The sequence below is a fragment of the Osmerus eperlanus genome, chromosome 1 (assembly GCF_963692335.1).
Source record: "Osmerus eperlanus chromosome 1, fOsmEpe2.1, whole genome shotgun sequence".
NCBI lineage: Eukaryota > Metazoa > Chordata > Actinopteri > Osmeriformes > Osmeridae > Osmerus > Osmerus eperlanus.
In genome coordinates this window covers 10,920,965-10,946,081 of record NC_085018.1, presented here as the reverse complement: position 1 = coordinate 10,946,081, position 25,117 = coordinate 10,920,965, and the positions used below count along the sequence as shown (strand labels likewise).

At 42.1% G+C, this 25,117-nt stretch overlaps 4 protein-coding genes across 8 annotated transcripts; all 4 read left to right on the top strand.

The window, feature by feature from the left end:
* The first annotated feature begins 60 nt into the window (after positions 1-60).
* LOC134018701 (GATOR1 complex protein NPRL2) lies at positions 61-8,756 on the top strand. 3 transcript variants are annotated; one of them, XM_062458881.1, is made up of 12 exons: positions 61-692; positions 765-856; positions 959-1,127; positions 1,214-1,322; positions 1,413-1,549; positions 1,774-1,871; positions 1,958-1,994; positions 2,103-2,196; positions 2,274-2,391; positions 2,499-2,641; positions 2,778-3,278; positions 3,856-3,964. In XM_062458881.1, exons 1-11 carry the CDS (start codon positions 615-617, stop codon positions 2,843-2,845), a joined length of 1,143 nt encoding a protein of 380 aa, XP_062314865.1. In that variant the 5' UTR covers positions 61-614; the 3' UTR covers positions 2,846-3,278; positions 3,856-3,964. The 3 variants fall into 3 exon arrangements, with proteins under 3 accessions (XP_062314865.1, XP_062314856.1, XP_062314845.1); XM_062458872.1 differs by having other exon boundaries at positions 62-692; positions 2,274-2,395; positions 2,503-2,641; XM_062458861.1 differs by lacking the exons at positions 61-692; positions 765-856; positions 959-1,127; ... (5 more) ...; positions 2,274-2,391; positions 2,499-2,641 and adding exons at positions 4,079-4,195; positions 4,320-4,373; positions 5,464-5,601; ... (5 more) ...; positions 7,806-7,931; positions 8,142-8,756 and having other exon boundaries at positions 2,856-3,278.
* Positions 8,757-8,933: 177 nt separating this feature from the next.
* On the top strand, positions 8,934-16,642 carry LOC134018689 (ras association domain-containing protein 1-like). Of its 3 annotated transcripts, XM_062458837.1 has the most exons (8): positions 8,934-9,046; positions 9,133-9,280; positions 9,882-10,248; positions 11,169-11,290; positions 14,605-14,709; positions 14,841-15,132; positions 15,273-15,388; positions 15,512-16,642. In XM_062458837.1, exons 3-8 carry the CDS (start codon positions 9,930-9,932, stop codon positions 15,656-15,658), a joined length of 1,101 nt encoding a protein of 366 aa, XP_062314821.1. In that variant the 5' UTR covers positions 8,934-9,046; positions 9,133-9,280; positions 9,882-9,929; the 3' UTR covers positions 15,659-16,642. The 3 variants fall into 3 exon arrangements, with proteins under 3 accessions (XP_062314821.1, XP_062314811.1, XP_062314831.1); XM_062458827.1 differs by having other exon boundaries at positions 8,990-9,280; XM_062458847.1 differs by lacking the exons at positions 8,934-9,046; positions 9,133-9,280; positions 9,882-10,248; positions 11,169-11,290 and adding an exon at positions 11,625-12,139.
* Positions 16,643-17,175: 533 nt separating this feature from the next.
* tusc2a (tumor suppressor 2, mitochondrial calcium regulator a) lies at positions 17,176-19,192 on the top strand. Its single transcript, XM_062468285.1, has 4 exons — positions 17,176-17,409; positions 18,022-18,276; positions 18,366-18,486; positions 18,616-19,192. The coding sequence occupies exons 2-4, from the start codon at positions 18,128-18,130 to the stop codon at positions 18,679-18,681; spliced, it is 336 nt and encodes a 111-aa protein (XP_062324269.1). The 5' UTR covers positions 17,176-17,409; positions 18,022-18,127; the 3' UTR covers positions 18,682-19,192.
* Positions 19,193-21,428: 2,236 nt separating this feature from the next.
* On the top strand, positions 21,429-25,117 carry hyal2a (hyaluronidase 2a). The gene is made up of 4 exons (XM_062458815.1): positions 21,429-21,700; positions 22,010-22,944; positions 23,654-23,743; positions 23,974-25,117. The coding sequence occupies exons 1-4, from the start codon at positions 21,676-21,678 to the stop codon at positions 24,358-24,360; spliced, it is 1,437 nt and encodes a 478-aa protein (XP_062314799.1). The 5' UTR covers positions 21,429-21,675; the 3' UTR covers positions 24,361-25,117.

Sequence of the window (25,117 nt, the reverse complement as noted above, 5' to 3'; positions counted from 1 at the left end):
ATGTTGTGAATGGATTAATATAAAAATTATGTTCTAAAAGCGATGCATTCTAGCCTCACATCATGATGTATCTGATGTAGACTCCCCTATGAGTACCGTATCTGGAGAGTAAACTATTGCGCAGACATTTGTTGTAGGGTGTTGCGGAACGAGACCATATTTTGATTCTTGAGCGCTATCGAGCTAGCTGTATAGCATTTAACTACATACACATCAACACAGCTACGTTATATGTTTGTCTTGATAAGTACAGATATATAGGTAGCTACAGTAATGCCTGCGAAATGTAGCAATTTTGTTCATAATAAGATTAAGAATCACAAAAACGTCGTTGGAAAGCAAACTCGCATGATATCCTGTTGGCAAGTTTTCATGTCTCTCATGTTATGATAGCTGAAAAAGAAGTCTCAAGAGATGGCTGCTGTAAAACTTGTGTGCTAGCCTGTTAAGCTAGCTAGCCAACGTGTATGAACAACGATTAATAATTTATTATAGGTAGATTTACACCTACTACCTACTACAGTGTATGACAGTGATTGTCGGTGAGAGCAGCGGCTGTACATAGATATACACCACAAGTTTAAGCAGGTTATCTGTCCTGTAAAAAAGAGGTCATGAGAATGACTAGTAGAATTGAGTGCATATTTTTCAGTGAGTTTCATCCTACTCTGGGTCCAAAGATTACCTATCAGGTATGTACAGTACACACCATACTGAAACATTACAAACATGTCCATTGTGCTCAGTCTGCTATTTTTCTACAGGTTCCAGAGGATTACATCTCACGTGAGCTCTTTGACACAGTGCAAGTGTACATCATTACCAAACCAGAACTTCAGAACAAACTCATCACTGTGTATGTAAATTAGTCATCTGTTTCTTTTAACTCAGGTTGCCAGACTTACTGTATGTTTTTGCTGCTAACCCTCTATTGTGCTTCTCCGTTATTGCAATGTAGAACGGCAATGGAGAAGAAGTTGATTGGTTGTCCGGTGTGCATCGAGCATAAAAAGTATAGCCGCAACGCTCTTCTCTTCAACCTAGGGCTAGTGTGCGATGCACAAACCAAGACGTGTGCCCTTGAACCAATTGTCAAGAAGCTGTCTGCTTATCTTACAACTCTGGAGGTATAGTGAGAATGAACCATCAAACTGTCATAGACTAATGTTGATAACTATAACAAGGTCATAACAACATCTCTTTGGTCATGCAGCTTGAAAGTGGATTTATATCCAACGAGGAGAGCAAACAAAAACTTCTACCAATAATGTCAACCTTGTTGGAAGAACTCAATGCCACAGGAGCCTGCACTTTACCAATTGGTTTGTGTTTGTTTCTACACAGATAGACCAAACAATCGAAGATCCAATGTAAGTCTCTCGCTCATCCACTGCCCTTTCCCCCTGAAACAGACGAGTCGAACACCATCCACCTGAAGCTGATCGAGCAACGCAGGGATCCTCTGATTGTGCAGGAGTATGACGTGCCGGTCTTCACCCAGTGCAAAGATCACTTCATCAAGTCCCAGTGGGATCTCACCACTCAACAGGTAACTCAGATAAGCAGACGGATAAGAACAGGCAGACACGGCACAGTCCTTCATGCGTACGATTAAATTACTGAGTTATGCGTTCTCCTTAGATGACTTCCAAAGTCTCTTAACATTGTGTAACGAATACTGGATTCAGCCTTTTTCAGAAAAGACGTGTTGAACACAGATGATATGCTAGAAAAGGTTTGATATGACTGATCTTTTGTCGCAATGTCTTACAGATTCTGGCCTATATTGATGGCTTCAAGCATATCCAGAAAATCTCAGCCGAGGCAGATGTCGAACTTAATCTTGTCCGCATCGCTGTGCAGAACCTGTTGTGAGTACATTAGTTGTGTGTAAAGTAAGGATTGTTAGCACTGTCCTGGAATTCCAACAAGGACACTGAATTTTGGTTTTTCACAGGTATTATGGTGTTGTGACTCTGGTGTCCATCTTCCAGGTATTCAAACACACATCAACTTTATCACTTCTGTCTGCTCTACTCTCTGCCTGCCTGCCTGTCAGTTGGTCAGTCAGTTTGTGTGACTAGTGTGATCTATCTCCCCAGTACTCCAATGTGTACTGCACAACTCCTAAGGTCCAAAGCCTCATCGATGACAAGACCATTCAGGAAGAGTGTCTGTCCTATGTGACAAAGCAAGGTAAGTAGCTTCAATGTGTTGCCACTTGAATAAAGAGTTGGACAGCTTCTAAACATCTGTTTGAATGTCAATGTCAGGTCAGAAGAGGGCCTGTTTGAGGGATGTGTTCCAGCTCTACTGTGGCCTCACCCCGGGGACCACAGTCCGTGATCTGTGTTCCCGTTACTCCCAGCAGCTGCAGAGAGTAGATGAGAGGCGAGTCATCGTTCACCCTACAGACACAGTTCTTTATCCATACTGTGTGCGTGTTTGTTTGTTATGAGACGTATTCAGATGAGATGATGTCATGCGGTTTCCCTCAGGAAGCTGATTCAGTTTGGGCTGATGAAGGCCCTCATCCGCCGGCTACAGAAGTACCCAGTGAAGGTGATCCGTGACGAGAGGAGCCGTCCACCTCGCCTGTACACTGGTTGCCACAGTTATGATGAAATCTGCTGCAAAACAGGTATGTCCGAAGGTGTTTGCAAGAATACCTAGAATGGTTTGTTGTCGTCGCGAGTACTTGATAAGGATGAATGTACCTTTAGAGAAATCTCCATACAATTTCAAGGTCTTTCATGCCATTGTTTTGTCCTGTCTAGGGATGAGCTATAGAGAGCTGGACGAGCGTCTGGAGAATGACCCTAACATCATTGTTTGCTGGAAGTGATACACAAAGTGGAACAAGCTTCTTTGTTGTCGTTACATGTGATATATGTAAATATACGATTGAAAAACATGTGTTTAAAACATACACATCCCAACAGTGATGACAAATGTTTGTTTGTCAAATGTGTATACAAATGTCAAAATAAAAGTGAATTGTGCCATTCATCTTATTTCCAAAGGCTTTCTACATTAAGCAAAGGGGCGTTATTATGCCCCCTTCTGGTTAGAAAACCAGCATGTGTTTACCGTTACTATGACAACTATAAGACTTCTGCTTCACTGTGTCCCCACTTATTAGCAAAGCGATTCTGCAACTATAATTTTGTAGCCAACTATTTTTTAGACATGGAAACGTCTGTTCTTTTGTATGGGGAGGCAGAGGGATATGTTCAAAGTCTGGACATTTGTACTATCAAGGAGATTGGCTCTTCTAGGTAAGTTTAATAACTAACAAGCTAGCCTAGCTCTAAGCATTGGTTGTGCTTGTTGGTAAGTACTTTACAGTAGGCTACTGTACTGTATAGTAACATAGTTTAACATAACTGGCTACAGATATCTTCCCTTGTGCTGCCTTCGGGTCACATGACCCAAAGGTTCATAACGAACCATCGTTGTGTTTACCCAATTTTACCCAATACTGTACAAAAACAACTACAAATAATTTTATTTTAACCTTCGCAATGTGGGGGGTCTGAGACAGCCCGACGGTTAAAAGAAAATTCCTCACTTTGTTTTTGTATGTGGTAAAGTTGTCGCAATACGACGGTGGGTCACAACGACTGATGGGTCAGAATGACCCGAAGATAACACAAGGGCTTACTAGTTACTGTAGTTGTTACTGTACTGTAACTCCTGGCTGAAGCTAGACTAGCAGCAAATTACAATCGGATGCATAGCTTATGATAATACAAAGATAGGAGAATATGAATCCTGATGTTACACCCATCATTTTGTCTCTAGTAGTATTAGCTACCAACAGACATCTAAAAGCGAGTGTCTTTTTATTCACAGGTGGTTTAAACAGCATGACTATTTAGAGAAGCTCAACATGCAGGCAATTCTGAACGCATCGGCCGCACAAGAAGAGTTCATCAAGGAGCTACTTGTGTCACATGGGAAGGTCCGAGTTCAACAGTCGTCATCTTGGTTGCTAATATTTTTTACGTTTGACACAAAAAACTGATATGTCGGAGGTGAGAGGTTTGTATAATTTATTTGTCTTCTTACCCTGCAGATTCCCATTCTGGTCCATGAAATGATTCTGGTAGAGATTTGGAAGCAAAACGTCTTTCCCATTCTTTGTCAACTTCAGGATTTTAACCCTAAGAGCACATTCCCTCTTTACATGGTGGTGAGTTGTAGTTTGGAATTCAGTTGTTTCAGTACTGCCAGTGATCACACTCACTGGCATCTACGGTTCATTTAGTTTGAACCCAAAGCTCAACCTCTTTGTTTGTGCTGCCTCCTCTTGCCAGATTCACCATGAGGCCACAATCATAAATCTGCTGGAAACTGTCATGTTTCATAAGGTGAGGAATGAGATGTCCTTGTGTTTGAAACATGGGCTTTAAATGGGATTTACCTTAAAACGTGACATAATCAGAGAAATCACAATTCCCAATAGTGTCACGATGAAATGACATATTTTGCATTGTTTAGGAAACTATATTTTAGTAGATTAATATTACTCATCCAGACCACAGTCCTAAAGTAAATTTGTCAGAAATGTTGTTCCTACATGTACAGGCCAAATCACTGTTTTGCTTAAGACATGACATAGCCTATCAAATCTATAAAATTATAGATATATCTTGTTTCATGTTACATGTTTCGCCATTGTCATGCTTGATTGGACAATAAGTATGAGATAGATAGAAAAGGCAAGATAGAGAGTGTCACGATGAAATGACATATTTTGCATTGTTTAGGAAATTATATTTTAGTAGATTAATATTACTCATCCAGACCACAGTCCTAAAGTAAATTTGTCAGAAATGTTGTTCCTACATGTACAGGCCAAATCACTGTTTTGCTTAAGACATGACATAGCCTATCAAATCTATAAAATTATAGATATATCTTGTTTCATGTTACATGTTTCGCCATTGTCATGCTTGATTGGACAATAAGTATGAGATAGATAGAAAAGGCAAGATAGAGAGTGTCACGATGAAATGACATATTTTGCATTGTTTAGGAAATTATATTTTAGTAGATTAATATTACTCATCCAGACCACAGTCCTAAAGTAAATTTGTCAGAAATGTTGTTCCTACATGTACAGGCCAAATCACTGTTTTGCTTAAGACATGACATAGCCTATCAAATCTATAAAATTATAGATATATCTTGTTTCATGTTACATGTTTCGCCATTGTCATGCTTGATTGGACAATAAGTATGAGATAGATAGAAAAGGCAAGATAGAGAGAGAGAGGGGACCGCATACAGAAAATGGCCCAAGCTTCATTTGAACCCGGGGCACTGTGTATAGATAGATAAAAAAATATAAATACTGAATGTCTTAGCTGAAAATTTCTTGCGATGACTCATAATTGACTGTAAACAAGATGTCAAAAACATGTCTGAGAAACGTTTTGTGGGTTTCTGTGGTAACAGGATTCCTGCGAAGCAGCAGATGATTCTCTCCATGACCTGGTGGATTACTGTCACAGGAAACTGACCCTTCTGGTGGGTAGAGCCTCCAGGGGTGACTGCCTGACCCTGGACAAACAGACAGATGTATCCTCTTTGAAGGTACAGTAAACTATGAACAGGTATTGTAAACTAACTTTACTGAATTTCTGCGTATAAAGGAAATAACTCTCTAACTATTTTTTTAGCTTTCTTTTTTGGACAATTTGACAATTTACTTTGATTGGAATTGGAGGATACCCATTTTCTGTTTCTTTCCAGGAATTGCAGGAACAAAATACAGCACTGGAGTTTGAAATCTCCCTCAAGGCGCTGTCCGTACTGCGCTACATCACTGACCATGCAAACAGGTATAGCATGAGGTTCCCTTTTCTGTGAAGTTTGGAAATCAGATCTTCTTTTGGGAAACTGGGAATTTACACTTTGAGACTCAACTTGATGTGGGTGACCTCACAGTCCACCTACAAAAGCCTTTAAGCTCACAGACGTGCTCCTAATACACTTCATGTAGAGCCACAGTATCTATTCCATGTGTTTTCTCTATTTTACAGTATCAGTGTGATCAACAGGATGCTGTGCACCCATAATCTGCCCTGTCTGCTGGTACAAATGGTTGAGCACAGCCCCTGGAGTCGTTACACTTCAGGTTTGCCTCACAGCCTACTACTATCACACATACCATAAAGTGATCAAACTAAGCCTGAAACGCCTCTCACTTTATAAGCCACCATGTACAAGCCTTCTCCTCAAGTACTCCCTCCGATACTCCCTATCCCTTTTTTGTGCTATCAGGCAACACTGAAAAGTACATTGATGGAAAATGGCAGAAGATTCCACCCCAAGACCTTCTCAAGATGTCAAAGCTGGACGGACAGGTCTGGATTGCTCTTTACAACCTGTTGTTGAAGGAAGACTGTCAGAGGAAATATGACTTTAACAACTTCAACAAGAACCAGCTCCTTAAGGTATTGTGTTTAGTGCCGCCACTTTCCAGACCCTTCAGTGTCACCCATTGGTTTCAAAAGTCCCTATTTGGCAGTTGTGTACTGTAGTATGACACTTCATCATAGTATCATAGTATAAGCCAGTGCAATACAGCCATCCCTCTGATGAGCGAGTGCATTCACATCCTTTCTGTCAGCCTTTAAACTTTGACTCAGGAAGCATGTGCAGTGCCAGATCATTGTTCTTTGGAGTATTATCTGATCTCAGCACTGATATGAAGACAGGGAGGTATCCAGGCGGTGTTTTGACTGAGCAGTTTCCTCTCAGTGATATTTTCATAATTCTCTTTCTTTCTTGACTGTGGGGAGTCTTGAAACGTGCATGCTCAATGTTGCATGGCTCTTGTGTTTTAGCCTATCACAAAGATATGATCACATTGTCCTTGTGCTCACTGAGTGATTGGACCATACTTCCTTATTTTATTCCAAATGTAAATGTAATAAAACTTACAGTAGTCATAAACTGTTCCGTCATGTTTGTTCTACAGCTCCGAGGTTTTCTCACAGAGGTTTTGATCGACCAGCTGCCCAACTTGGTGGAGCTCCAGCGATTTCTGGGCCATCTGGGAGTTACAGACCCTGCTCCTCCTAAAAGAGACTTAGTACTGGAACAGGTGAAGATCACAAACATATACACATACATATACACATGTACAAACAAATGGTTCGCCACGTACCAAATAACTCTTGTACATCTAAAGATTGTTGAATTACCTTGCAGACCAATCGAATGAAAACAGCACCAAATCTTTTTTTATTTTTAACTCTAAATAATTAATACAACCCCAAAAAAAGATAAGACCAAATTTGGTGGGTAAAATGTGGAGCAATGATAGAGGGCAAAAACTCCTGGTACTCTACACACACACACACACACACACACACACACACACACACACACACACACACACACACACACACACACACACACACACACACACACACACACACACACAGTGATGTATAAATAGCTAAATATTCCATGCTGTATTCTTTCATACATGTTTAGATTGCTGAGATGTGGAACAACATTATGCGTGACAATTCTGGGAAGTGGAAAGCCATTGCCAAGTATCAGGTGAAGGAAACATTCAACCCTTCGGAGAGTGTCCTGAGACAGCAAGCACAAAGGTACGGGCTGCCATTAGGCCAAACTTAAAGGAAGGGAAGAGCATGGAGGGGGCCAGTACAAACTCAAATGACAAAATCTGGTCTCAATACAGCTACATTCTGGACAGAGGATTTGTGCAGTACTAGTTACTTTCTCTTAATGAACATGGACATAATCCCTTTATCGGCTAGGTTGGCCCAGACGTATAATCTAGATGTCATGGAGAATATGCTCCCGGACAAGCCCAAATGTGGGGCCTGTGGGAAGGAGGCTACGAAGAGATGCTCGCGTTGCCAAGGAGAATGGTACTGCCACAGGTATGACAGATAATACAGTGTTGATCTGGAGGCCTAGTGTAGGTACAGTTAAAGCTTGCGTGCTACTTAAGTTGCAACAACAAGCAATATCATATTGTAACATTTTAGAACTGGAAAATAAGAAGCATTCATATACCATGTGCCACTCTGGTCTTTGAAATGTTGCGTCTGTGACGTCTATGGTGATCAGATCTTCTTCCCCCTCCTCAGAGAGTGCCAGGTGAAGCACTGGCCCAAACACAAAGTAGCCTGCCAGCTCATGGCTGAGGGCTCAGAGAAGCTTCAGCGGGACCTGGACATCCAACCCTTAGACTGAGGCATCCCTGAGACAAGCATCTGAAAGCCTGGGTGTAAGTAGGAGAAAGTATGAGAGGTCAGAGTACCAATCTGCACATGCCTTCCAGAATGGGACTTCGATGCTGAGTTTTTGTGATTTTCAGGATTGTTTGGTAACCTAATAAAGCTGACGAGGTTCTGGACTGCTTATTAAATTTGTTTGTTTTCTGTCTCTGGATGAATTGTAACTGCCACTTTCTTTTGAATGCACATCTTTGCAAACTGTTTTTTTTGTTGTCATTCTTACTAATACTCAAACTTGTTACGGTAATTTAGATAAGTACATTTTTTGAAAGGCCGTTCTGATAAAAAGCATAAATACCTTAGCTGTCAAATTGAGTTTACATTGCTTTGATCTCAGATTTGAACACTGTGGGAATGTGTCCACTCCTCCACCAAATGAAATTGCTATGGTGATCTCCTGTATGGTGTGTTTGTCTTTTGTCTTTGCACAAGATCCCTGTTGTGAAATAAACGAGATGATTTTGATCTACTATAATTCATTTGTAGTGTACTGGCTTAGTCACAATATGTGGTTAAATAAAATTTGCAAAAAAAAAACATACAGCGTTGAGTTAAATACCTACAGATACAAGGGATTATGTCCCACAAGTAAGAGTTGGGGGATTTTGTTACACTGACACCCACTCCTGCACAGGACTGGACTCAGAGGCACCCCCTACGTGAAAAAATGCCGGATGTTAACAGTAGCCTATAGGCTGCTCTTCTCACTTTCTTTTTGCTGTTCAGTTTATTCTGTCGATTTCCTAATTCAAGAGGTGAGTGACAGAGTTAGGATACTGCATTTACTGTACAACGTACATACGCAGCATATTTGTGGAATAATAGTGTTTCTGCTGTGTAGATAGCTGATGTATTGTTTCCAGAGATGAACGATATACTGCACACCTCCGTTACCCGTTATAATGTCACTGGAAAGTTATTGGTTAGATAGAGCAACTTCAGACGGGATGCGGCATCGGCGGCGGCAGGGATTGTAAAACCCCATTTAGGTAAGTTATCTACGCTACAGCATTTAAATTGTACATTGGCCTAACTGTATGTGAATTGTATGTGAAGTTTCACTCCCTTTTTTTCAAATTGGTTTTAATGTTGCTCTCACCTCCTGGTTTATACGTCAATGTACTACGTCAAAAATGATGAGGAAACATTTCTTGAAAACAAACATCGTTGCTTTTTGTAGAAGAAACGTAGCCTATTCATTAAACACCGTTAGACTACACCGTTTGATTTAGGACGCGCGCTTCATAACGTGTATCACCAGGACACCGAAAGAGCTATGCATTGGTAGGCCGGGCTATAAATAATGGTAAAGCATGTCCCACAGGGGATATTCAGGATTTTTGTGTCAAACAAATGCAGAGAAAAACTATGTTCGTAGCAACACGAGAGGGAAGTAAACGGCCGGCTGTCCTCACATTGAAATCGTATGATATCCAATATCCCACAAGTGGGCCACCAGATAAAACGTCATTAATGTACAATTTTGTAGAGTTAAGCCGCTTCCGTCATGAGCAACAACATACATTATGCTACTGTGAAGTCTATTCTATTTCTAAGAAAGAAAATCCCTTGACCCTTGCTTGCTTGCAGGTGGGATCACTTGTAAAAGATGAGAGAACTTGGGGCCTAAACGTCAGAATGTCTTGGGGGGAGTTTATTGAGCTCCGTGAGCTGAGACTGAACAATGACAAGATAGAGCTTACTAGCTCCGAGGTGCCCCGCTCACCTCCTCGACTGGAAAGGACCAACGCCCTGCGGATAAGCCCAGGGAAGGTTCCGGAGCTGCTCAGTCGAGTGGGCATCATCAGACTGCTGGGGGATAGCAGTGACCCACGACTCATAGAGGAGAGGGGAGAGGGACATGACTTCCAGCCTTGCAGCAACACTCAGCCCACCTGGTGTGACCTGTGTGGGGACTTCATCTGGGGCCTCTACAAGCAGAGCCTGCGCTGTGCCAGTGAGTTCACTAGTTCAGGATCCATGTAGTCCAATGTCCAGTCAGTGTCCTGTGTGTTGGGGCAAACATGTGTGTACATTTGTTTTTTATGTTACATAATGTGGAACGTTAAACCATGAAATATAGTCTGTGTATAGTCTGAGATAGGGTTTATATATTGCCTGTTCATTTCTGCATGCCAAGCCATAGCTTTGGCTCATTGTTTCTCACATAATTAAATGGGCTTGTTGTGAGAGAGTTTCTATTCATTGGACTCCGTATTCATTAGTCCTGAAAAGGCTTTGATTAGGAGTTTATGTAAAGGAGAACATTATCATTCCCAGCAGCACAGAATCAGCTGAGAACCGCTTGCTTGGAGATCCCCAACAGTGTTACTCGTCAGCACTTCACCGAAACAGACACTGTTTCAGCAGTTTGCTGAAACCGGGCCTTGGGAACAAACTATGCCCGGACTGGTGTACACCACACCAAAATCAGTGACCAATTCATTACTACCGGTTTTTAACATTCTTCATGAGATCAAATTTCATACACCCGCCTGACTCAAGCTGCCCATGTGTATCTAGTTCATTCTTACATCCCCCGCTCAGACTTCAACAGTGAAATACAAAAAGTACATATGTACTGCATATAAACATCCAGGATCTCAGATTGCATATGAACCACTCTGTATTTCTGTCTGTCTGCCTCTCTCTTTCTTTTCTTTTTTTCTCCAGTAAAATAATTCCTGTTTCTTAAACCTGTAGTGATTGTCTATGGCCAGTGGAGGACAGCAGACATTTACAATTTGTGTTCCCAAAATTGGCTCTTGCTTAATCGTCAGTCGTAATAATCCATTGTCCTTCCAGTGTGTCATCCCATACCAGCCCTAACATCACACATTTGTACATGATTTACTTCAATATTTCTTCTTGTTACAGATTGCAGATTCACATGTCACTACAGATGTCGAGCCCTTATCCAGTTAGACTGCAGCCTGAACCAGGGCACCATAGTCGACCAAACAAGTGTTGTGGAGCATATAGAAACAGATACAAATGTGGTAAGAGCCTCATGATTTTATTAATGTGTTTTGTTTTCAGGCTTCTGAAACTTCTATATAACTTCTATACTTCTATATATATAGGAAATATGGCAAATATTTGGTAAGTCCATTTATTGGAGTCTGTGAGCTTAATAGATATCTGACCTATTCCATATCCTATTTGAAACACCTATTCTGAGTTTTTGTTGTATGGCTTTGCTGCACTGATTGGTGCCAGTCCTCCATACAAAGTAGGATATCACGTGACTTTCCTCGTTCTCACGTTAGGCTATGTGGGGGATGATGTCATTGAGGAAGGAATTTCCCCTCAGTGGCCAATCATGGCAAGATGCACCGGTTTTGTATATTTTCTAAACTCACCAACGGCCTGGGTGGGGCGTCACGGGAGAGGAAGAGAGGGACTTGGGCGGAGGCTTTATCGCATCCTGTTCTCTAGTTCTGAAAGCTTACTTGTGCGGCTGAAACGTGGTCAGTCAGAACAGGAAACGAATACGAACAAACTAACTTGCTAACTTGAATAGCAACGTTTTCAAAATAGCGAGCTGTGTTTAACTTTCTACGATCTAATTTATAGCGGAGTCTGAACGAATTGAAGCCATACGCTACTAAAAAAAAGCTGTCAAAGTTTTACAGTGTGAAAGGTGTCGCGAATTCTAACATTGAAACTTTGTATCGGTTACGATGATGAAAGACGCCAAGAGCGGTTCAAGTAAAACACCATCTTTCGAGATGACGTGGGGCAGTTCTACCAGCAGCGGTTATTGCAGTGAAGATGACTGCGATTCTGAGTTCGAGCAGTACTTCACCGCTCGAACATCGTTCGTTCGCAAACCCAAGAAAGAAAAGGTGAGAAAGTAGCCTAACTGAGTCCAATGTCTTCGAGCCTGTATGATGAGTTAATTGACTTAAAAAGCATAACAGCTTGCAGTCCAGCATAATCAACGGTGGCCAAGTAGCCTACTTCTGTAATCTCTTGTATTCAATAATCTATTAATTACATGAGTTTAAGGATGAGTATATTGTTGCCTCATACACTTGGACAGTGAAAAGCAAAAGGCTAGGCACGGGAGATATGCCATTGGTTGTACTCTGCTATAGTAGGCTACAACAAGGAAGGCCACATCAATACGTTAATGTTTACGGACTCATATTTAATAACCAAGTCTAGCAACACCTGCACTTACCATATCTGGACAATCTTCATACCTGCAGTTTATAACTTCTCTATTAGTTTGGCTTCCACACATTTACATTTAGGCCACAATTAGGCTAATGTGTGACAGAATGACTGGTGCAGAGGATGGGGGGATTATTGCTCAAGTAGATCATGTAAACATGGATGGAAACTTCCATCTTCCTACAGTGTCTTAGTCACACTTATTGAGTAATGGAGACGAAAAACGACTTGATTACTCATACTCATTTTGTCAGCAACCAGTCTGTTAATGCTTAATGACTGTAATGTGAAAATAAAAATGAAACAAGTTGGCTCTCATGTTGTGATTGCCTATTAACTACTTAACAGCAGGCCATTAACTGACTAGCCTTTCTATTGATCTTTGGGAATTAGTTTATTGATTTAATCTCACATCCTGACATTGATTAATGTGGGTGTCATCAATGCAGAGTAGCTCGGGCCAGTTCATTCTTTAGGTTATTCACCCCAACTGGAAATCATACAGGACTTTATGCCAACCAGAAATATTTGGTTGTATTTGTTTAACCCTTGTGTTATCTTCAGGTCATTCTGACCCATCAGTCATTGTGACCCACCGTCATATTGCGACAACTTTACCGCATACAAAAACAGAGTGAAGCATTTTCTTTTAACCGTCGGGCTGTCTCAGACCCCCCACATTGCGAAGGTTAAAAGAAAATGCTATTTATTTGTTTTTGTATTGGGTAAAATTGGGTAAACACAACGATGGTTCGTTGTGAACCTTTGGGTCATGTGACCCGAAGGCAGCACAAGGGTTAAATTGCAGTCTGGATCTAAGTATATGTGTTACTTGTGTTATTAGTAGGAAGACTGTTGCTGATGTCATGTTTAAGAGGAGGGGCGTGTTAGTGGGGAGGTCGTGCTGATCATGGCAACATTCAGAGGGATTTATAGTTACAGTATTGATCAGTGTATTGGATCCTTTAACAATACTAGGGCTTTTTTACAGGAAGGAGATGGATTAGTTGACACAGGACCAATGCATCTGTGCGTCACAATTCTACTGAACGATATTAGCAAGTGATGATTTACCAGGAAGTGCATAGTTGTGGTTGCTGTGTCAAAGGTTATAAGTGTAACAGGCCAACAGATGCTTGAGGCCACATGTGCATGTCTGAGAGATGGTTGGGCCTGTGTGAGGCAGCTGACTCTATACAGGATATGCCTGTAAAACAGAGGAAGGCTTTGTGTCTGACTCTGTAAGGGGGGGGGGCTAGAGAGGGGGGCAGCTATTTTTACATGAACGCAGAGTTTCGGAATGCTGCCCAAAGCCATAGACATCACAAACAGCTGCAATCTCCGCTTGGCGCCTCCTTCTCCAGAGAAGGGAGGAGTTAAGGGATTGGATTGGATAGAACTTACATCACTGTGCTCTGCTCTGCTACGTTGATAGGAAGTTTGGAATCTGATGCAACTAGGAATAACTTTGTGAGGAGTGGCGCTCACAGGAAGTGACCACTATGAATGTCATGAAACTCTCAGCTGCAAAAGCTAATGTTTTTCACATGGTTCAACAAGGGAAAGCAACACATTTTGATAAAAAAAGTGATACAAGTCCTTTTAAAACCTTTTTATGGTAAAGCTATTTTACTTTAAAAAGTCCTTTTGGATTATTGCATGTGTTTTCTCTTTATTCAGTCAATTAGGGGTCAGCAAAGCCTCTGCCCAGATTCTGCTCTCCCAGCTTGACCCCTGTGAACTCAGCTCCACACAACTAATGAAATGTCCTCGGGTCTCACCCCTGGGTCACGTCTTCCAGTTCCCATTAGGTGGATGTCTCACCACAGCGTTTGCGGTCACGTTTTAGTGTCTTGATGTATGCAATGCTACATCTATGATTGTGTACATCATTTTTCTTCTACATTTCATGACTGTGAATGGAACATGGTGGCATTCATGTTTGTCTTGATTTTTAACGGGAGGATTTTGGGAACAGTCAGTAAACGCTCTATTCTGACACCCTGTGGCAGAGCATTATTCAACCAACCTTGCAACTCAGTCTAACCTGTTAGTGACATTTAATTAGAGAGCAAAATGAAAACCACTTGATGTAGTGAATACACTGATTCGTTTGTTGTATTTTGCTGGCCAGGATGAAAAGATTGAATGGGGGAAGCAAGAGCTGTCAGTCACAGAAATTCAGCAGAAGGTGAAAGAGTACAATGCTCAAATCAACAGCAATCTGTTCATGAATATGGTGAGTGTGAACAAGAATAATCTAGAAACCGTACCTCATTATCAAATCACACTATCAAAAAGCAACAATATCAAACGCAGCAATTAATCGGATGTGTAGAATCCTAATCATAGATTGTTTGTCCTCAACAGAACAAGGATGGGTCCTACACCGGCTTCATAAAGGTCCAGTTCAAGCTGATTCGACCAGTGTCCGTTCCGCCACCCAGGAAGGGCACTGCGACACAGGATGCTGGGGGCAAGAGACCTGGTGGGGTTAAACGCCGTACTTCCTTCTATCTCCCCAAGGACACGTCCAAACACCTGCACATCAGCTCCCGCACACGGGCTCGCGAGGTCATTGAAGCCTTGTTGAAGAAGTTCACTGTGGTGGACAACCCTGGGAAGTTTGCTCTGTTTGAACGCAGTGAGCGCAACGACCAGGGTAAGCATATTCTATTAGCTCTGCTTTTGTTGTAATGGGATTCTTTGACTTGGGATAGGATTCTTTGAACATCTGAAAATGTTTTTTTTTTGTGTAAAAGTGGCTTGAGTAATTATGCTGCCTTCTGTTGTATCTCTCAGTTTATTTGCGTAAACTGCCTGATGATGAGCGCCCACTCCACTTGCGTTTGTGTGCCGGTCCCAATGAGAAGGTTCTCAGCTTGGTGTTGAAGGAGAATGAGACCGGAGAGGTCAATGTAAGTATGAGCACATCTTTTGGAGGAATAATCATTCCCAGGCCTCCTCGATGAAAATGGGGTCTGGCCTTGCAAGACCATGAGTAATTCTCATATCAGTTTGGTGATATTTTTTCTGTTCAGTGGGATGCCTTCTCAATGCCTGAGCTGAAGAACTTCCTGCGCATGCTGCAGCGTGAAGAGGAGGAGCATGTTAAGCAGATAGTGCAACGCTATGCCCTTGCTCGCACCAGGATGCAGGAGGCTCTGGCTGGCTCCACCCCTGGCTGACATAACAGCACTCAGGGGGATTATGTGCCCGTCTTGACTTGACTTGAGTTGGCAAGTCATCCCTGCATACGATGATCCCAGAGAAGATGACTCCAAACCTTCCTGAAGGGAGGAGAGTGAAAGAGTGAGAGAGAGGACGCAAGAGAACGACAGAACAAGCGCGAGCGTGTGAGAGAATGAAAGAGATGAGAAGTGCCTTACACCTGGAGAGAGAGAGTGTTTTTCCTGAGAGAGAATGAGAATTGAGAGCATGTGAGACTGTGGTTGTTGGGAGCCTGGCTTTGTCCAGTAAAGCCTTCCATGATGGGGGACTAATCTGACAACCCTGCGTCCCTGACCTATAAAGTTCTTTTGTATGCTATTCTCACTGGTGCTAAGGTCTGGAAATTCCAGTATTTGTCACAATCAGAATTACAATGAAAAAGCATGTTAGCTATTTAGCTCCTTGAGATAATTCTGATTAAATAAACAGGTTAATCATTTCCAGACCCAGACCATAATTTCCAGCAAAAAATATTTGACTCGTTATCCAGAATTTCATTGGATCCCAAATGTTACTTCATTCACTTGATGGGTGTGATTCCTTTGGTTTCTCTGTATGAGTCTGAATGATTCTTGGAAATTATTTTAAAATTAGGAATGTCTAGCAGAGGACACGTTAAGCTAACTATGTTTAATATATTTGACATTCCTTTTGAAATCATTGTTCAACTGGAAGCTGATCAAATTGTTGTTTTGTTCTTGTTTATGTCTGTTCATTATATTTGTAAAATCAGTTAGCATTTATCATGTTTGTGTTGTTTTCTGTGTCTGTAGTGTTTCTTTATTGTTTCTATCTTGTGGATAACAGCTGCGTATGGCAGTGTTTGTATTCACTTTCAGATACTTAATTGTAGAAGGCAGAGGAAAAGACCACTTTAACAACTTCGTATGCATCTGGATTTCACTGTTCCCTTTACAAAAATAAATGTCAGTTCCTTATAAGCAGCTGTTGTCATAATTTATTCTACAATAGTTTGGATTTATGGAAAACCTAAGTTCTCAAATGACACACAAACTAAATAATGTTCTACTTTTAAAATGTGAGAATAAGTCGCATTACTACTACTACTAATAATACGTTTTTCATAGTATTGCTTCACAGTAATGATACTTTACTGCATTTTATAATACGTTATATTTCCTAATAACCAATTATTTGATATAATCAAAATGCCTCCTCTCCCGTTGAGGCCATAGTTGAGGCCCTATGAGAGGATGCCGTAACCTCTGAACTTCACCAACCATATGACGTTTTTATGATCAAACTGAGCCGATTCACCAGACTCTTATGAAGGGAGTGAATTACAATTTATTATGAATAAATGTTTTGCGAATATATTCTACTTGATTTACATTTCACTGCTAATAATTAATAAGTAATTGAATTACTTAAAAATTAAGACTACCGCACGTTCGGGCTACCCAAAGCAGCAAAACAAATAGCCTATGTCTCCCTCAAGGTCAGCTGATCATTCTCCTTCGACGCCAAATCAGACCCAGCCAGCTCGAGTCACGTCAGCTAAACAGTTAATAAACAACCGTTAGCTAGCGTCTGATGTAGGGGTCGTCTCTACTGCCTTGGTTTTTGGGTCGAAAGACAACGCTACCTTAATGCTAACGTTACACTTATGAGGAATAACCTACACATGGATGCTGACACTGGGAAAATATTAGCGTTGATTAGATGAGGATGACAACAACACAGTACTGTATGTGCATTTTTCTCCTTAACCTAAATACTGTAGTCCCACTCCCAACCAGGACACTTGTTTACCTACTACTGTACAGTACTGTAGCTGGATAGCATAACATGATGACATTAAGCAGAATGGCGAGCTCTACTCTAGTTACTAGCTACTAGCTTGATTTGATCAGATAAGCAGCAACAGAAGTGATGTAGCCAGGCTAGAAAGCTAGCTAATGTATAGGCTACATTGAATGCTTAACGTTGGCAATGCACCTACAGTACTGTACCTCTATATAATTCAGAACTCCATAACGTCTACGACCTTACTGTAGTGTTACTATTAGCTAGCTAGGCATCTTGCAATAATTTTGTTGAAATAGGAAAGGATGGCTTAGCAAACTAAATAGCTACTAAGCTAGCTAGTTGGCAGCTGTCTTATCACTGCCACAGAAAAAGTAGCCGCTAGTGCTAGCTAGAATATTCGTCTACGATGGGTCTAATTAGCTAGCTTGCTCTCTCATCATGTACTTTATTTTATGAAACACCCGTCTGTGGGTTGTTAACAGGTAACTAGCTCTGTGTTACGCTTATTGCACACTCAAAACATTCACCATAACTTGTGTTGTTTGTGCAGTGTTTTTCAGAATCTAACGCGTATAAATAACAGACGGGCTGGCCAGCTTATCAACTCATTGTCAGAAGAGCTTTTCTGTCACAGGGGTGATGAACGATCTCTGAAGATGGGAGGAAGTGGATCCAAAGCCAAAGGTGTTTGGCCCTTTGCAGCTTCTGGAGCTGGAGGTGACTCCGCGAGTGAGGGTAACGAGCAGTCTGTGGCCCCGCTCAAAACTTCCAGGAAAGCCACACCATTCGTTTTCACAAGAAGGAGGTGAATTTTAAGTTTATCCTGAAATGAGCTATTTCATTTGCTACTGAATTTACCTTGTTATGTTTTAACCTTTTGTTTTATGATGATAGTTCTCTATACTTTGATGAGGATGGAGATCTGGCTCATGAATTCTACGAGGAGACAGTGGTGACAAAAAATGGTCGGAAAAGATCCAAACTTAAGAGGATTCAGAAAAACCTCATACCTCAGGTAAGCTAATTCATTCATGCATACCTTGCCTCAGGTTAATGTTTGGAAATCTTTCATTTCTGGCTAAATTTGTTGATCATTATTACTTACTTATTATTGTTTAATTCATGTTCTTGTGTGTGTTTTCAGGGAATTGTGAAGTTAGACCATCCCCGTATCCATGTAGATTTCCCTGTCATCCTCTGTGAGGTGTGAATATCACAAGACTGGTCTAATGTGAAAAAAAAAACCCGTCACAGTCTGCTTAGCTTGACACCCAATCCCTCTTGAAGCAAGCCCCACAGTCATCCCAGGTTCCACCCTGAGCACTGGCTCCGAACACTAGTTGTCCTGAGAAGATGGGGAGGATGTCCATCAACACCCTGAAGCTTTGACTAGTCGGCTAAAGCTGTGGACATAATCAGAACTAAGGTGGAATTAGATGCTGTGATGCAAGATAACTTAAGAGTATCACTTCTGCCTTCTGTGACATATGTTGAGAAGTGTGTTTGCGTTTGTCTATGTGTGTGTTTGAGAAAGAAAGCCAGAGAGGTAGCTCAAGATTAGCAAAGGTTTAAGAATTCTGTATATATGACCATGTTTGTGTTGTAATATTATCAGATTGAAGTCTGCCTCTTTCATTGGAGCTCAGACCTGCACTAGTGAACCTTTGATGTAAATAACTTCTGAGTTGGAAATACTTGAATAAATGATTTACGAAGCTAAATTATTTCAGACTATCCTTTTTCCTGATTAAAGTGGCTCAAGCTTGGATAGACAATAAAGGTATGCATGAATGACATGATATATTTTTTAGTGTCTATAGGACCCAACATTTCTTACAATGCCCCTACAATGTGTATATAAGCAAGCTGTTTTAATGAAACTCCAAAGTGCTTTTCTTGAGCATGTTGGTGCAATTCATACATTTGACAAGAGGTGGCAGCAACCTACAGTATTTCATTTTGTTGAGTACATTACGTTTAGTAATTTAGCAGATGCTCTTATCCAGAGCGACTTACAGTAAGTACAGGGACATTCTCCCCGAGGCAAGTAGGGTGAAGTGCCTTGCCCAAGGACACAACGTCATTTGGCACAGTAGTTGGAGTAGACTACATTTAATTCATTTTCTTGAGAGAATTTTTACAAACCATGTAATAATTCATGGTTTGCCTGAATAGAAATTTAAATTTGTTGTAGAGGAAATTGCTTTGATCCACCTGATAACCTACTTTTGTCCACAAAATTAAAACAGTTCATAACAGAATTATGTAAACCACATATCTGATAAAGTGATTCCCGAATGGGAATGATTGATGTATGTTTCAACAGATTGTTAATGTTCATACTGTTCAGTATGTCATTTTATGGCCTAGCAACAGCAAACCGTGCCCCTGAAAGGGACTGCCTGGAATGTGGATGGGTGGGTTCGTGGGCCAGAGGTCATTCACTTTGATGTTCCTCCTTGTTTGATCTTTGAAGTTCCTAACACAATACATTTGACAACTTGAGAAACGTTATATTAATACATAGTTACATAATAACAACTAAACAGACTGACGCATACTTTATTTACTTGTAATGCTTAAATGGAACATCTGAAGTTAAGTGTGCATATATATGTGTGTGTGTGTAAGTGAGAGATGATACATTTTGATAAAGAGAAAAAGAAGACGTTTGTGTATGTAACACACAGATGAACTCTAGAATGAGGTCCAGGATGTCTTTGATCCAGCAGATTTCTAGAGACCTACTGTATAGTTCTGATTTGTGGTTCTGTGCACAGTTCAGGTGACAGGGTGTGTGTTTCCTGTTCCCCTCACATTGTTTTGGGTTCCTGGCAGTGCCTGACTGCTGATGATGTAATGTTCAGGAGTCAGGGGTCACAAGGAACCGGAGTGTGAAGGGAAGCTGACCATTCCCTTTTCTTCTCCCTCTGTCCTTCCCTTCCTCTCTTCCACACACACACACACACACACACACACACACACACACACACACACACACACACACACACACACACACACACACACACACACACACACACACACACACACACACACACACACACACACACACACACACACAGGACTGACATCGGCAAGACAGGTGAGTCAGCAGAGCTATGGGAACAAACCACGGAACTGCCACGGACACAGGAAGAAGTCTTACTTCCGAAGCTTTTCCTTTTCAACATGTGCTCTGAAATGCTTTGTCACATGCATTCTATACTTGTGGATGACATTTACTTCAACCAAAGCTCACACACACTTAGTCTTTAACTTTACAACCCCCTATGAACCAAGCTCAGCCTGCTCTGCATTTTTATCCACTGCACTTGGAAACATGACAGCATGTGGTACTTGGTTGGTTCATAGAGCCACTGCCAATGGCTGTCATCAGTTCTGCCCCCAAGCAGTGACATCTGCATGCCAGATGACTGTGCCCTGTGTCCTAAAAGCACAGGAAGTTTAGCTGGTGCTTTTGATTCATCTCCTAACTGTAGATTCCATCTATAGATTGAGTTATGTGTAATTCTTCTATTTTTGATCAAATTAGATGATTGTAGCCTCATATTTACATGTATGTACCGCTTTGTTGTAGTGTCACTTACCGTACCTGGTAACATTTACTTAAAAGAAGAAATGTGTGTAGCCTCTGTTGTTATTGCATGGACACTGAGGAGGTAATGGCACCCCTAAACCTTGATATTGCAACATTGTATCCATTTTTAAGACCACTGGCAACCTTTCTGGACTCGCTCATTTATGATTGCGGGAATAACTAGCATTACGAAAGTGATAAAGTAATACAAATATCGAGCCTATAGTCTAAATTTGATCTATGTTTTTTAGGTTGCTTCACAAAATACCGAGAGTCAATTGACACGCCTGCACATTTTACTTGTACAGTTCATTTCGCCACTCCCCCTTTTTCAATCTGAATGGAACATCCTGAAGTGGTCTCCGTCCACATTATACACTTGGATAGGCGAACTGTGAACAGTGCAGGGGGTATTCGGCGCGTGGAAGACTCAGATCAAGTTTAAAAGTGGTCGATTATGAAAAGTAGCTATCTCTTAGAACTACGGATAGTTTTGTAGTATCATTCGTTTAGGCGCATTGTTTGCAAGTTTTTAGTAGTTGACCTCTACAACTGAGAAAACAAACAAACTTGGTTTGAAATATATCGGGACTGCTACAATTGGGAATGCGTTCTCATTTTGGCTATAAAGGTAGGTTTTGAATCAACAATTTTTTGTCAAAGGATACGTTTTAATTCGCTATTCAGACATTTATAGAAATTACATAAGTAGGCTATAGTACAAGGTGTTCATCATTTTAGTTGTCATCTCAGCTTAAGAATGCATTTCAGATTCCTTACTAATCAGAGCATAACATAGTTTTTGACAGTTCACTTGTGTTGGTCTCTGAAAATGTCATACTTCTGAATCTCACTTGTGCTGAACTTGACTAAAACCCTTCACCATTTCAAACTGACAGGAGAGCAGAGACTGACATCCTGTCCTGTGCACTCACCACAGAAGTCATGTTGTACTGGACCCAGCAGGCCTGGAAAGTGTTGCTACTGATTGTACTGCTGTGTGACTGCTTCTCTGCTCAGGGGCTGAAGCCCACGAGATGGCCTCTCTATGCCCACAAGCCCCTGCTGCTGGCCTGGAATGCCCCAACAGAGGACTGTGCCCCGCGGCATGGTATCCACTTTCAGCTGGATCAGTTCCAGATTGTTGCCTCGCCCAATGAGGGGTTTGTCAAGCAGAATGTAACTATTTTTTATGCGGACCGTCTAGGGTTGTATCCCTACTTTGAACCGGACGGTACAGCAGTGAATGGCGGACTGCCTCAGGTGGCCAGTCTTACTCAGCACCTGGAGAAGATGCCAGAGGGTGTTCAGAAGTATATACGTGAACCAGGGGCCAAGGGCCTGGCCATCATAGACTGGGAGGAGTGGCGCCCACTCTGGATCCGAAACTGGGACACAAAGAAAGTGTACCGGAACCGCTCCCAGCAGCTGGTGGCCCAGAAGAACCCAATGTGGCCCGTAGAACGCGTGAGCAAAGTCGCCCAGCAGGAGTTTGAGATGTCCGCCCGCATGTTCATGCTGGAGACCCTGCGGCTTGCCAAGAGTCTACGGCCCAACCAGCTGTGGGGCTTCTACCTGTTCCCTGACTGCTACAACCACGACTACGTGAACACTCTGGAGAACTACACTGGCCGATGCCCCGACGTGGAGGTGGCCCGGAACGAGCAGCTGAAATGGCTGTGGACTGAGAGCACAGCCCTGTTCCCCTCCGTGTACATGGTCCCAGTGCTGCGCTCCTCGCCCTCCGGGCGCCAGTTTGTCCGGAACCGGGTGAAGGAGGGGATGCGTCTGGCATCGTCCGGGGACGGGCTGGCACGTCCTGTCTTTGTGTACGCCCGGCCCACCTATACCAACACCCTGGAGCTGATGACGGAGGTGAGAGGGGGGGCATTGCTCACACACACGGCTCACTCGCTCTACGGTTCAGATCCAAGCATTTTTTGTTTGGTAAAAAAAAGACGAGAAAAAAGGCTTTTTGATTCTTCACCCAAATTATTATTTGAATGCTGATATGATGATGATGCACACTTCTAGAACTGACTGAACACAGTTTTTAAAACTGGACATTGTCAGGGCCCGGCATGTGCATGTTCCACTGAAACTGCTTATCATATGTATAATGTGGAGGATTTAAAAAAAAATTAAGCGTTCTATCTCAGGGTATTCATTTTGACTCTGTATCGGCCAAAAATGGTGTGTGTATGGGTGCTTGGATTCACGCTCCAGTAGGCTTTCTTTATCTGTATCTGCAGCCCTTTCCTGCTCTATTAACAGACACTTCAAACCTTCCATTCCATTGTAGCGCTCCTGTGTGCACTTGTTAGTGTGTGTGTGTGTGTTTGTGTGTGGGTGTGTTTGTGTGTGTGTGTGAGCAGGATGGGTGTTGGTCCTGTTACAGTGCAATCATAAACCCTAGAGGGTTGTACTGACCAGGGAATAGATAGGAGCTGCTAACGGAACTAGGACCTCCTGTCCTCTCACACACACACTGTAGTACAAGTGCACCACAGGTCTGCTGTGAATTTCTGATCATAGGAATCATAGGAAGGTATCATAGGAATACCATTCTGTCATTTGTCTTCAGATGGACTTGGTCTCTACCATTGGGGAGAGTGTGGCTTTGGGAGCAGCAGGCATAATCCTTTGGGGAGATTCAAGATATGCAAGCAGCAAGGTAAGTGTTAACACACTTAAATCACAGCACATTGTGGAGGTGAATGACTGTGTTAGAAAATGACCATACACCAATAACTGACTAACTTGACACACATTGTCATAGGCAGTCACATGCCTCTTAACTGATCTTGCCTGAGGTTCCAACTTACAACATTACGACCTTGTGATTTATCATGTTTCTGAGTGTCTTTTAGGCTGACTCCCAATTCTGGGTTTGTTCCCCTTCAGGCCAGTTGCTCCAGTCTGAATGATTATCTGCGGGGCCCACTCGGTCAGTACCTGCTCAACGTTTCCACGGCAGCAGAGTTGTGCAGTCAGACGCTGTGTAGCTCCCGAGGCCGCTGTCTGCGCCGGAATTCGGACTCGGACGCCTACCTGCACCTCAACTCTCTCACACACAGCATCAGCACTCAGGGCAGCAAGCTGAACGTCTCAGGCAAGCTGGGGGGGGCTGAGAAGGCGTCTTTTCAGAAGGACTTTCAGTGCCAGTGCTACAGTGGGTCACAGGGTGAGGACTGTGGCCAGACAGACCCCTTACAACAGAAAGGGGCCGCCCCTCGAGTGGTGTCATCATGGGCGCGATATGTGCTTTTGTTGGTCATCCTTCTCATCTGATCACTTTTGCACACACACGCCAACATAAACACACACACACACCCACGCACAAACATTTCTAGTTGGGCAAATGTATTTATTGTGCCCCCGTATTGCTGTAAAGTTAGTGAATCTATGATAAGAGGTTTCAACTTCGGAGAAACACTGTGGAACTTACAGAGATGATATTGTTTGTATGTGTGTTTTTTTTTCTTCATACAGTGGAGGGCTAGCTGGAAATAACTTTGTTTACATTGCTCTCTCTCTTTCTATTTCCTCTCACTCTCACTGCCACTGTCACTCTCTTTCTCAAGGTGTCACTTTCCCACGACCACAAAGTTGTCCTTGTGTTGCAGCGTGGGTGTTCTCATGATGACTGTTAATCTTGCGTGTGTCTTTCTGCCTGGGTGTTTATCATGAAATGAGGAAGATGCACTTGATCCTGTACATATCCTGAAAAGAAAGTGGCTGACATCTTAACCCCCTGTAAAGACATATCTGTCCTTTCCTGAGGCAAATTAGTTTTTATGGCAATCTCTATGTGTTATTTTTGCTGACTGTGGCCTAAACAAGACTACTTACTACATGCGTGTCAATGTACAGCACTTTCAAATGTACAAACTTCCTTTCTTTTCTTAAAAAAAAACTTTTAACGGACAAGTTAAGGCCATCTAATGCACAGTTGTCTTGATTTGAGCTTTTTTAGGTAAGAATTTGCTACAGACTGTAATGTAAATTCTTTTTTATCAATTAAGTAAACTGTTTTGTTTTGGTGACA